General features: G+C 48.4%; 1 protein-coding gene across 6 annotated transcripts in view; it reads right to left on the bottom strand.

The window, feature by feature from the left end:
* Nucleotides 1–13,042, bottom strand: part of fig4a (FIG4 phosphoinositide 5-phosphatase a) — a 90,232-nt gene that overhangs the window by 74,050 nt on the left and 3,140 nt on the right. For 5 of the 6 annotated variants that reach the window (XM_078399891.1, XM_078399889.1, XM_078399894.1 and 2 more), the window contains one exon: nt 10,782–10,915. In XM_078399891.1, coding sequence (XP_078256017.1) covers nt 10,782–10,844 — 63 coding nt within the window. In that variant the 5' untranslated portion in view covers nt 10,845–10,915. Of the gene's footprint in view, nt 1–10,781; nt 10,916–12,313; nt 12,370–13,042 lie in introns of those variants that run through there. The other variant, XM_078399893.1, reaches the window with a different exon arrangement.

The following is a 13,042-nucleotide window of genomic DNA, read 5'->3' as shown; positions in this document are numbered from 1 at the left end:
TTCCGGGAAATGCCTGGGCCGATCGAATGTAGAGGCAGTTTTGATTGGCCGTAATTGCCGTCTCTACGCGACGGACCAAGGTACCGGGATCGTTTTTCTAGTGGATACGGGAGCGGTTGTGAGTATTGTGCCCCCCTACGACTGTGCAGTTCAAGCGGGGGGGAAGGGGCCGTCCCTCATTGCAGTGAACGGTAGCGCCATCCGCACTACGTCCCTGTCCTTTGAGTCCAGGACCTACCGTTGGGATTTCATCGTGGCGGATGTGGGCCAGGCCATTTTGGGTGCGGATTTTCTATGGGCGTTTTCGTTGGTCGTAGACGTCCGCGGTAGCGGCCTGCAGCCCTCGGCCGACGTACGGCCCCGAAGTACGGGGCCTGCGGCCCCTCCAAGCGCCGCCCCACCCAGTTCAGCGATCCAGGCCATCACCACGGCCCCCGGTCAGTTCGATGCGGTCCTAGCGGATTTCCCGCAGCTCCTCGTTCAGCAGTTCGATGCACCTTCCGAGAAGCATGGGGTGGTGCATTTCATTCCGACCGAGGGGCCGCCGGTTTTTGCCCGGGCACGGCGCCTCCCACCCGAAAAGCTGGCCATGGCTCGAGAGGAGTTCTTGAACTTGGAGAGGCTGGGAATTGTTCGGCCTTCAAGTAGTCCGTGGGCCTCCCCCTTACATATGGTTTCCAAAACATCTGGGGGGTGGAGACTATGTGGGGATTTCCGACGACTTAACGCGGCAACACGGCCGGACCGCTACCCGATTCCGCACATACAGGACTTTTCAGCTAGCCTGGAGGGGGCTACAATTTTTTCAAAGATCGATTTAGTGCGGGGATACCATCAGATCCCGGTCCATCCGCCGGACATCCCAAAGATGGCTACCATTACTCCGTTCGGGTTGTTTGAGTGATTGCGCATGCCTTTCGGCCTTAAAAACGCATCTCAGGCATTCCAGCGTCTCATGGACCGTGTGGGTCGAGGTTTGATGTTCGTGTTTATTTACCTCGATGACATTTTAATTGCCAGCCGTTCGGTCCAGGAGCACTTAGTCCACCTCCGCACTATATTCCAGAGGCTGCAGGACCACGGCCTGATTCTGCACCCGGACAAATGCCAATTCGGCCTGTCGGTGGTAGATTTTTTGGGTCACCGGGTTATATCGGCCGGTGCCACCCCATTGCCAGCTAAGGTGGAGGCGGTCCGCTCTTTTCCACGCCCTACTACCATCAAGGGTTTGCAGGAATTCGTGGGCATGGTGAACTTTTATCACCGGTTCGTGCCTGCAGCAGCTCGGGTCATGCGCCCCCTTTTTCAATGCCTCGCGGGTAACCCCGCTGAGTTGGTATGGTCCGCAGCTGCAGAGACGGCTTTTGTCGCGGTCAAACAGGCCCTAGCCAACGCCACCATGCTGGTGCACCCGCGTTCCTCTGCCCCCACGGCGCTGACGGTGGACGCCTCAGACGTGGCGGTGGGTGGGGTTTTGGAGCAGCAGGTCGAAGGTCAATGGCAGCCCCTGGCGTTTTTCAGCCGGCAGCTCACGCGAGCCGAGCTCAAATATAGTGCGTTTGATAGGGAGCTCCTGGCCCTCTATTTAGCAGTCCGCCACTTCCGTTATTTTTTGGAAGGCCGTTCTTTTGTGGCCTACACGGATCACAAACCTCTGACATTCGCTTTTGCTAAGGTTTCTGATCCGTGGTCGGCTCGCCAGCAGCGGCACCTCACCCTAATTTCAGAGTTTACCACCGATGTCCGTCATATTGCGGGTAGGCTTAATGCTGTTGCTGATGCCCTGTCCCGGCCGGCCATTCCCTCCGTGGCCGTGGTAAGCGGACAGGTGGATTTCCAGGAGCTAGCGGAGGCTCAGCGCCTGGTAAAAACGGCCGGGGTGTACGCCTCCACAACCTCGGGACTGCGTTTGGAGCAGGTGGCGTGTGGCCCCACAGGTACCAAGTTGTGGTGTGACGTTTCCCTTCCACGCCCTTGCCCGGTGGTGCCTGCCGCCCTGCGGCGTAAGATTTTTGAGGCCATTCATGGCAATAGACAATAGACAATAGGTGCAGGAGTAGGCCATTCAGCCCTTCGAGCCAGCACCGCCATTCAATGCGATCATGGCTGATCACTCTCAATCAGTACCCCGTTCCTGCCTTCTCCCCATACCCCCTCACTCCGCTATCCTTAAGAGCTCTATCCAGCTCTCTCTTGAAAGCATCCAACGAACTGGCGTCCACTGCCTTCTGAGGCAGAGAATTCCACACCTTCACCACCCTCTCACTGAAAAAGTTCTTCCTCATCTCCGTTCAAAATGGCCTACCCCTTATTCTTAAACTGTGGCCCCTTGTTCTGGACTCCCCCAACATTGGGAACATGTTATCTGCCTCTAATGTGTCCAATCCCCTAATTATCTTATATGTTTCAATAAGATCCCCCCTCATCCTTCTAAATTCCAGTGTATACAAGCCCAATCGCTCCAGCCTTTCAACATACGACAGTCCCGCCATTCCGGGAATTAACCTAGTGAACCTACGCTGCACGCACTCCATAGCAAGAATATCCTTCCTCAAATTTGGAGATCAAAACTGCACACAGTACTCCAGGTGCGGTCTCACCAGGGCCCGGTACAACTGTAGAAGGACCTCTTTGCTCCTATACTCAACTCCTCTTGTTACGAAGGCCAACATTCCATTGGCTTTCTTCACTGCCTGCTGTACCTGCATGCTTCCTTTCATTGACTGATGCACTAGGACACCCAGATCTCGTTGAACTCCCCCTCCTCCTAACTTGACACCATTCAGATAATAATCTGCCTTTCTATTCTTACTTCCAAAGTGAATAACCTCACACTTATCTACATTAAACTGCATCTGCCATGTATCCGCCCACTCACACAACCTGTCCAAGTCACCCTGCAGCCTTATTGCATCTTCCTCACAATTCACACTACCCCCCAACTTAGTATCATCTGCAAATTTGCTAATGGTACTTTTAATCCCTTCGTCTAAGTCATTAATGTATATCGTAAATAGCTGGGGTCCCAGCACCGAACCTTGCAGTACCCCACTGGTCACTGCCTGCCATTCCGAAAGGGACCCATTTATCCCCACTCTTTGCTTTCTGTCTGTCAACCAATTTTCTATCCATGTCAGTACCCTACCCCCAATACCATGTGCCCTAATTTTGCCCACTAATCTCCTATGTGGGACCTTGTCGAAGGCTTTCTGAAAGTCGAGGTACACCACATCCACTGACTCTCCCTTGTCAATTTTCCTAGTTACATCCTCAAAAAATTCCAGTAGATTTGTCAAGCATGATTTCCCCTTCGTAAATCCATGCTGACTCGGAACGATCCCGTTACTGCTATCCAAATGCTCAGCAATTTCGTCTTTTATAATTGACTCCAGCATCTTCCCCACCACTGATGTCAGATTAACTGATCTATAATTACCCGTTTTCTCTCTCCCTCCTTTCTTAAAAAGTGGGATAACATTTGCTATCCTCCAATCCACAGGAACTGATCCTGAATCTATAGAACATTGAAAAATGATCTCCAATGCTTCCACTATTTCTAGAGCCACCTCCTTAAGTACTCTGGGATGCAGACCATCAGGCCCTGGGGATTTATCAGCCTTCAGTCCCATCAGTCTACCCAAAACCATTTCCTGCCTAATGTGGATTTCCTTCAGTTCCTCCATCACCCTAGGTTCTCCGGCCCCTAGAACATTTGGGAGATTGTGTGTATCTTCCTCAGTGAAGACAGATCCAAAGTAACGGTTTAACTCGCCTGGCACATCCGTCCATCAGGGCGACTTCGGCCATGGTGGCCGCCCGGTTTGTCTGGCACGGCCTGCGGAAGCAGGTGGCGGCCTGGGCACGGGCCTGTATTCCGTGCCAAACCTCCAAAGTTCATCGTCATGTCCAGCCCCCATACCAGAGATTCGAGGTTCCCCCAGTCCGTTTTTTCCACATCCACGTGGATTTGGTGGGTCCATTGCCCTATTCCAGGGGTTATACTCATCGGCTGACGGTGGTGGATCGGTTTACACGTTGGCCGGAGGCGCTCCTATTGTCGGACACCTCGGCGGCCTCCTGTGCACGGGCCCTGGCGTTGCATTGGGTGGCCCGTTTCGGCATACCGGCTATCATCACCACAGATCGGGGAGCCCAGTTCACCTCCTCCCTCTGGGCCGCACTGGCACAGTTGTATGGGTCTCGTTTACAGCAGACCACCGCCTACCATCCCCAATCCAACGGGATGGTTGAGCGCTTCCATCGGCAGCTGAAGGCGTCCCTCTGTGCCCGACTGACCGGCCACTATTGGGCTGACCAGCTGCCTTGGGTCCTCCTAGGCATTCGTACGGCCCCAAAGGCCGAGCTAGGCACATCCTCGGCCGAACTCGTCTACGGTTCGCCCCTGCGGGTGCCGGGTGACATTCTCCCTTCCGCCCCCGCCTTGCCGCCGCCCGTTACGTCGGTGTTGGGTTCCCTCCGGGCACGGGTGGGTTCTCTGGCTCCAGTCCCGACCTCCAGGCACGGAAGCACGGCAGTCCATGTCCCGTTGGACTTGCGGGACTGCGATTTCATGTTCCTTCGGAAAGATTCCCACCGCCCCCCTCTTCGGCCGGTTTATCAGGGGCCGGTTCCAGGTACTTAAGAGAGGGGCTGTCACTTTCACCTTGCAGGTGGGTAATCGCCAGGAGCTCGTTTCGGTATCCCGGCTCAAGCCGGCCCATTTGGACAAGGACCTCCCTGTGTCGGTGGCTCAGCCGCCGCGCAGGGGCCGGCCTATGGCCGCCCCACTGGTCCCGCCAGCGGCGCCTTGTTTGCCACCCCTCGGCCCCTGCCGCCTATGGTTGGGCCCGGGCCGCCGTTCCCGATCAAGCGCTCTCCGTCGCCTACGCCCTCCGCTTCCGTGGCCCCTCCATCGCCTCCGGCGGCGGCGTCCTCCCCGCCTCCCGTCACATTGGCGGTATCGGTTTCTCCCCTCCGTACGCTTTCCGGGAGTGAGGTCCTGGCACCCGTGAGGTATGGTTTCGAGGATTCTGGGGGGGGTCATGTAGGGGCATACGGATTAGCGGGGGGGGGGGGGTCTCGAACCCTCGGTTGGGCTAACGGGTCACGTGGTGCGGGAGCGCGAGGTATAGTTGTGTCTGGCGCCAAACTGGAGAGATGAGATTAGATTATGTTAGCAGTTAAGTAGTGTGTGTCCAAAGTAAGTGCGTTGCGCCTTGTTACGGTTTTTACTAAGAATAAAGTCTTTTGATAATAACGCTCGTTTTTGGACTCACTACAGTGTCCACATATATTACAGAATTCATTATGCTACGACCATCAGCAGTTGTGTCATCAATGAAGATAAGTAAGCCCATACCTTCAGCAGCCATACATGCCTAGGCCATAACACCCCCACCACCGTGTTTCACAGATGAGGTGGTATGCTTTGGATCTTGGGCAGTTCCTTCTTTCCTCCATACTTTGTTCTTGCCATCACTCTAATATAAGTTAATCTTCGTCTCATCTGTCCACAAGACCTTTTTCCAGAACGGTGGTTGCTCTTTTGAGTACTTCTTGGCAAACTGTAACCTGGCTATCCTATTTTTGCAGCTAACCAGTGGTTTGCATCTTGCAATGTAACCTCTGTTCATGAAGTCTTCTGCGGACAGTGGTCATTGACAAATCCACACCTGACTCCTGAAGTGTTTCTGATGTCTGACAGGTGTTTTGGGGATTTTTCTTTATTATAGAGAGAATTCTTCTGTCATCAGCTGTGGAGGTCTTCCTTGGCCTGCCAGTCCCTTTGCAATTAGTAAGTTCACCACTACTCTCTTTCTCCTTAATGATGTTCCAAACAGTTGATTTTGGTAAACCTAAGGTTTGGCTGGTGTCTGTAACAGTTTCATTCTTGTTTTTCAGTCTCATAATGGCTTCTTTGACTTTCATTGGCACAACTTTGGTCCTCATGTTGATAAACAGTAATAAAAGTTTCCAAAGGCGATGGAAAGACTGGAGGAAAGACTTAACGCTGAGCGCTCTCTTATACCTGCATTATGGAGGCAATTAAACACACCTGAGAAATTACAAACACCTGTGAAGCCATGTGTCCCAAACATTATGGTGCCCTGAAATGGGGGGGGACTATGTATAAACATAGCTGTAATTTCTACATGGTGAACCGAAATGTATAAAAATGGCCTTTATTAAAATTTAACAATGTGCACTTTAACCACATGTGATTTTTTTTCTATTACAAATCTCAAATTGTGGAGTACAGAAGCAAATAAATAAATGATGGTTCTTTGACCCAAACATTATGGAGGGCACTGCAGACTAAAGGATATTCAAATGCAATACCACCAATATTATTTCTTCTATAGGGCGGCACAGTGGCGTAGCGGTAGTTGCTGCCTTACAGCGCCAGGGACCTGGGTTCGATCTTGACTACGGCTGCTGTCTGTACGGAGTTTATACGTTCTCCCCATGACTTGTGTGGGTTTTCTCCTGGCGCTCCCACACTCCAAAGACGTACAGGTTTGTAGGTTAATTGGTTTGGTATAATTGTAAATTGTTCCTAGTATGTGTAAGATCGTGCTGGAGTGCGGGGATCACTGGTTGGTGCGCACTCGATGGGCAGAAGGGCCTGTTTCCGCGCGGTATCTCTAAACTAAACCAAGTTGCCATGTAAAGTATTAAAGTATTAAAGTTTAACTAAGACTCAACAACAGCAAAAAAATATTTTGATCAACAACATTAAGGAGCCTGATGATAAACCAAATGATTAAACATCCTTCTCCTTGAGGAGCAATCTTTGATTTGATGACTAAAGAGGAAAAAGCAAAAAAGTATTAGAAGAGATTAAGCACGATTAATGTAGCTCATTTTCAATCCATAACCAATTTGCTTTGAAAATGTAAGATTCACCAGAGATGTCATTAAGGCAGCATTCTCCACACTTGTGTAGAGGAATCTATTCAGTTCCACTCACTTACAAATAATTTTCCTCCCAAATGCTCATCCAATCTCCTTTTGAAAAACCAAGTATCGTTTCAATCACGCTGAATGCAGTGTGCAGTTTAGGTCTCCAAATTTGAGGAAGGACATTTTTGCTATTGAGGGAGTGCAGCGTAGGTTCACTAGGTTAATTCCCGGAACTGTCGTATGTTGAAAGACTGGAGCAACTGGGCTTGTATACACTGGAGTTTAGAAGGATGAGAGGGGATCTTATTGAAACATATAAGATTATTAATGGATTGGACACGCTAGAGGCAGGAAACATGTTCCCGATTTTGGGGGAGTCCAGAACCAGGGGCCACAGTTTAAGAATAAGGAATAGGCCATTTAGAACGGAGATGAGGAAAAACATTTTCACTCAGAGAGTAGAAAATCTGTGGAATTCTCTGCCTCAGAAGGCAGTGAAGGCCAATTCTCCGGATGCTTTTAAGAGAGAGTTAGATAGAGTTCTTAATGATAGCAGAGTCAGGGGGTATGGGGAGAGGGCAGGAACTGGGTACTGATTGTGAATGATCAGCCATGATCACATTGAATGGCGGTGCTGGCTCGAAGGGCTGAATGGCCTACTCCTGCACCTATTGTCTATTGAGTTCCAAATACTCTTCACATAAAGGTTTCTCCTTACATCATCAACTTTTGCCCATCGCATTTAATCCATCTCCCTTGGTCTTCATACCAACAGCTAATGGGAACATTTGCCTACCGCGATCTTGTCACATCTTCTCTCAGCAGTGTCAAAGGCAGCTTTCCATGCCGAGGTTGATCGCCTGATTAGTTTAGAGAAACAGCGCGGAAACAGGCACTTCGGCCCACCATGTCCATGCCGACCAGCGATTCCCGCATATTAACACTATCCTGGGGTCAAGGAAAGACCGTTCACGTTGCGGCCCTGTTTCCACCAATCTTTCCACCACCACGCACAAGAAGCACAAGACCCAATTGTAGGCAGATGCCGAGAAGTGTGGTCAGCTGAGGCTGAACAATTTCTAATCTTGTGATGTGGTCTCGATAAGAACACTATCCTTCACACACTAGAGACAAGTTTTACATTTACCAAGCCAATTTACCTACAAACCTGTACGTCTTTGGAGCATAGGAGGAAACCGAAGATCCCGGAGAAAACCCACGCAGGTCATGGGGAGAACTTATAAACTCCGAAGACTGTACCCGTAGTCGGGATCGAACCCGGGTCTCCGGCGCTGCAAGTGCTGTGAAGCTGCAACTCTATCGCTGCGCCACCGTGCCGACTGATGGGGTGGCCAGTAATTTGCCTCCTAGGCTATACGTGCGTTTGCCCAAGGAGCCCGCCAACTGTAATTTTAAACCAGATATCGGGCATGCAAGAGTATGCAGAGGCGACTCCCAGGATGAGAGAAGTAGCTGATGTTTTCCAAGGACTTGCTGTACACCTTAAATGCAAGTGAACTCAGGTCACTGGTGTTGTGAGGCAGCAGCTCTACCCCATTGCATCACTGTGCCGCCCTTATGTTGTATAACTCTGACCTGGTGCTGTGAGTATGCCCTGACCTGGTGCTGTGAGTATGAATAGAGAGTAACAGCTATCAATTCTCAGGATGCTGACCCGACAGAGAACACTGACATTTGTCTGCAGTGATTTTGCCGGGATTGGGGACCGCCCAAAAGCTCGCCGATCGACGGGACCGGCAACGTGCCTGAAGGTTCGGCAGACGGTGTAATCAGGAGGGAGCTGGAGCCAGTAGGAGGGTGAACGGGGTAATGCTCCAGCACCTTCAATGTCGGCTGCAGGAGGCACCCCCGGGACAATAGACAATAGGTGCAGGAGTAGGCCATTCGGTCCTTTGAGCCAGCACCGCCATTCACTGTGATCATGGCAGACCATCCACAATCAGTACCCTGTTGCTGCCTTCTCCCCATACCCCCTGACTCCGCTATCTTTACGAGCTCTATCTAACTCTCTCTTGAAAGCATCCAGAGAATTGGCCTCCACTGCCTTCTGAGGCAGAGAATTCCACAGATTCACAACTCTCTGGGTCCAAAGGTTTTTCCTCATTTCGTTCTAAATGGCCTACACCTTATTCTTAATAAGAGTCACAAAGATGACCGGGAGAGGAGAGGGACGTCGGTTCACGGGAACTGCTCCAGTACATCGAGCGGGCTGGCTGACCAGACTTTAGACTGAATAATGTCGCCAAAACATGGCGACACCCACATGTGTTATATATGCAAAAAGAATTTCACCGTGCAGTTGCACATGTGACAATAAAGCACTATTGAACTATTATAAGATTTTGTAGAGACAGTGTTAGTTTTTTTTCCCCCCAGAGGTTTGAATAATTCACATCTAAGATTCAATATGGAGGCAGCCATCATTGCTGCTCAGCAGTCTATGAATGTTATGTAAGGTTTAAGGTATTAATATTTAAACACCCTTTTCCTCAAAAGACCAGTACATCAAAGACTTGCAAATTTCATCATGGTGGTGCTCTGCAGAGGCGACTCCCAGGATGAGAGAAGTAGCTGATGTTTTCCAAGGACTTGCTGTACACCTTAAATAAGAAGTGAACTCAGGTCACTGGAGTTGTGAGGCAGCAGCTCTACCGCTGCGCCACTGTACAACTCTGACCTTGTGCTGTGAAAGAAGCCTTAGTAAGATGCTACACTTTAAAAAAATACTTAGTGACCAGGCACCCTGGATAAAGAGAACATGTGTGTACGCTTCGAGTATGAACTACAAATAGTTCATACAGCGTGGAAACAGGCCCTTCAGCTCAACATGTCCCATCTACTCTAGTCCCACCTGCCTGCGTTTGGCCCATATCCCTCTAAACCTGTCCTATCCACGTACTTATCCAAGGGGGGGGGGGGGGACTAACATACAACTAGCATGGACAGGTGTTCGATGATTGGCATTGTCTTTACACTAAACTAAAATAATATACTGCCGGAACATTTTGGCATGACAGGCAACTCAACTCGACAAGAATTCTCACCTCAGCAAATGATTAGTTTCAATCGGTTTCATTAGATCAGTTGAATTAAAACAAACATATTAAAAACCAACTGCAAACATCATTGCAAAACATAACTCCATGGTGTCAAACAAGAAGCAGAAGGATCTCGACCTGAAACATCTCCAGAGATATTGTCTGACCCGCCAAGTTACGGCAGCATTTTGTGTTTATCTTGGGTTTAAACCAGCATCTGCAGTTTCTTCCTACCCAGCTCCATAACCCTAATTTGTTCAGTGTATGCTGGGATCATTCTCGTAATCCTCCTCTGGGTCCTCTCCAATACCAGCACACCCTTCCTCAGATATAGGGCAAAAAAACCTGTTCACAATACGAGTACCTTATAACGCCTCAGCATTACATCCCTATTATTATCTTCTAGTCCTCTCAAAATAAATGCTGCCATCGCATTGCATTTGCTTTTCCAATAGATTGGGGTGGACTGAGTCTTGGTGAGAACGGCGTTAATGAGCATAAGTGTAAATAACAACAGCGTGAGAGCATTAACTGCATCTAGGCAGCACAGTGACACAGCTGGTAGAGCTGCTGCCTCACAGCGCCAGAGACCTGGGTTTGATCCTGACCGCGGGTGCTGACTGTGTGAAGTCTGCACGTTCTCCCTGTTAACACCAAAGATTCATTGCAAAAAAGAACTCTTATGGTCACAACCAAACAGTTCCACGGGCCCAATACACTCAATATAAGCAGCACAATTCTATTTGCTCAAAGCAGAAACATTAGCACAATATTCACTCAATCAAATAAATCAACAAACTGTTCAAAAGTTGAACGCACTGCTCGAGTTTCATACAGAACCAGTTTCTGTACACAGCTAATAATTGGCTGTACTGTTGGCATGGTGGCAGCTCAGCAGATTCTTGACAGTGTTATCACATCACCATCCTCCAAGATCAGATTGGAAGCAACTCCTACAACAGAGAAAACATAAAGTAAGTTTTACAAAGATATCCTTTATAACTCTAGTCAGTAGTTGTTTAACTCTCTCCTCTTTCCATTCTTCTCTCCACCTACTGGCACCTCCACCAGACAAATTATCTGCAATTAGTATACCTTCATCCATCTTTAACTGTGGTATTCGTTTCTATAGTTTACGGTATCACAGTCCTCCCACTTGTTCGGCAGCTCTTTCCTATTCTGTGCAACTTGTGTCAGATCTATTGTCCTGCTTTTGATTAAACCTTGGAAACCTGAACATTTCTGTTCACTCTCCAAGGAGACTGTCTGACTTGCTAAGTACATCCAAAACTCTTGGTTTTTAAGAACAGCTATTGGTTTATAATTTCACATGTACCAAGGTACAGTGAAAAGCACTGTTGTGCATATTATCCTAACAGATCATATAGAGCATACATAGATACAATTAGTTAAGACCCACACAAACACATGATATACATCTGATAGAATTATCGTGTTGCTTTCAGGAATTTGAGGAGTTGAAGACCCAGTTAGGGAAGACTTTGTGTAGGGAATGGATAGGCGATGTTTTGGGCCAAGAACCTTGGCCATACTGTGTGCTTTCCTCAGGATTCCAGCATTTGCAGTTACTTGTATTCATAGGGAACAAACATTCCCTAGACAGGTACAGATTTGGAGGTATATGGACCAAACGCGGGCAGGTGGGACTAGTGTAGCTAGGATATTATGGCCGGTGTGAGCAAGTTGGGCCGAAGGGTCCGTTTCCACGCTGTATCACTCTATGACTCTATTCCTGGAATGGGTACTGTGTGACAAGGAGTTATTTAATCATGTTGTTGTGCCGCCTCCTTTGGGGTAGCGTGCTCATAACATGACGAATTCTCCATTATGATCGGAAGCGACATAGTTTAATATGGAACTAGAATCCCAAAACAAAACACAGGAAACTAGGAACGTCTGAGGAGTAAGATGGCTATGATGCATTAAGGAGCTTCTTCAGACGTTTCTGTGGGTAGGTTATAGCTAGCAATCAAGACACATCAAAGGACATGAAATTACAGATAATAGAATGCCATGTTTCCTGTCTGGCACACAATTTTCAGAGCGTAGAAATAAATAGCTCTTTTTGGATGGGAACCTATTAGCTACTGAGGTAGCATCGAGATCAATGCTGGACCCTAGCTAGTCAAAATATATATAAATGATTTGGATGAGGGAACAAAGTGTATTGTTTTTTAATTAATGAAATATCAAAATAATTGGAGATTCTGAATAAACTGAAATAAAACCGGAAAGTGCTAAAAATACTCAGCAGGCCAAGTGCTGACAAAAGGTTGTCAAATTGACATCCATTCCGGGTTTTTTCCCCCCACAGATGCTGCTAGACTTACTGAATGATTCCAGCGTTTTCTGTTGCCGAACATTGCTGAGTTTGTGGTTGGAGTTGCAAGGGGAATGCAAAGGAGTTTCAAGGGTATGTGGACATGCTGACATGAGCACATACATGACAGATGCAGTCTAATGTGAATGAATGTGAAGTTATTCATTTGAACAGGGGATAAATTGTAGTATCTTATGGTAATACATTGGGAAATGTTGATGGACAAAGGAAGCTAGGTCCCTAAAGGTATTAGCTACAGGGTGAGGTTAGACAAATTTGGACTGTTTCCTCTGGAGTGTCAGAGGCTGAGTGGAGTCCTGAGAGAAGTTGATAAAATTGTAAGAGACATAGATTCGTTAGACATCAGAACTTTTTACCCAGAATGGAATGTCAAAGACTAAAGGGCAAAGCTTTCAAGTGAGAGTGGTACAGTGGCATCACAGCAGGGGAATGAGGGATGATCTTATAGAGTGGTGGGTGTATGGAACAAGCTGCTAGAGGTAATTAAGGCGGGGACTCTCACAATGTTTAAGGAGCAATTAGACAGGCACATGGATAGGATAGGTTTAGAGGGATATGGGCCAAATGTAGGCAGGTGGGACTAGAGTAGATGGGGCAAGTTAGTTGCTGTGAGCGCATTGGGATGAAGGGCCTGTTTCCATGCTGTGTGACTATGACTTTAAAGGAGATGTACAGGTCAAGTTTTTTTAATATAACACAGAGAGTGTTGGGTGCCTGG

This window comes from Rhinoraja longicauda, chromosome 5 (genome assembly GCF_053455715.1).
Source record: "Rhinoraja longicauda isolate Sanriku21f chromosome 5, sRhiLon1.1, whole genome shotgun sequence".
Lineage (NCBI taxonomy): Eukaryota > Metazoa > Chordata > Chondrichthyes > Rajiformes > Arhynchobatidae > Rhinoraja > Rhinoraja longicauda.
This window is presented reverse-complemented; position numbering and strand designations above follow the sequence as displayed.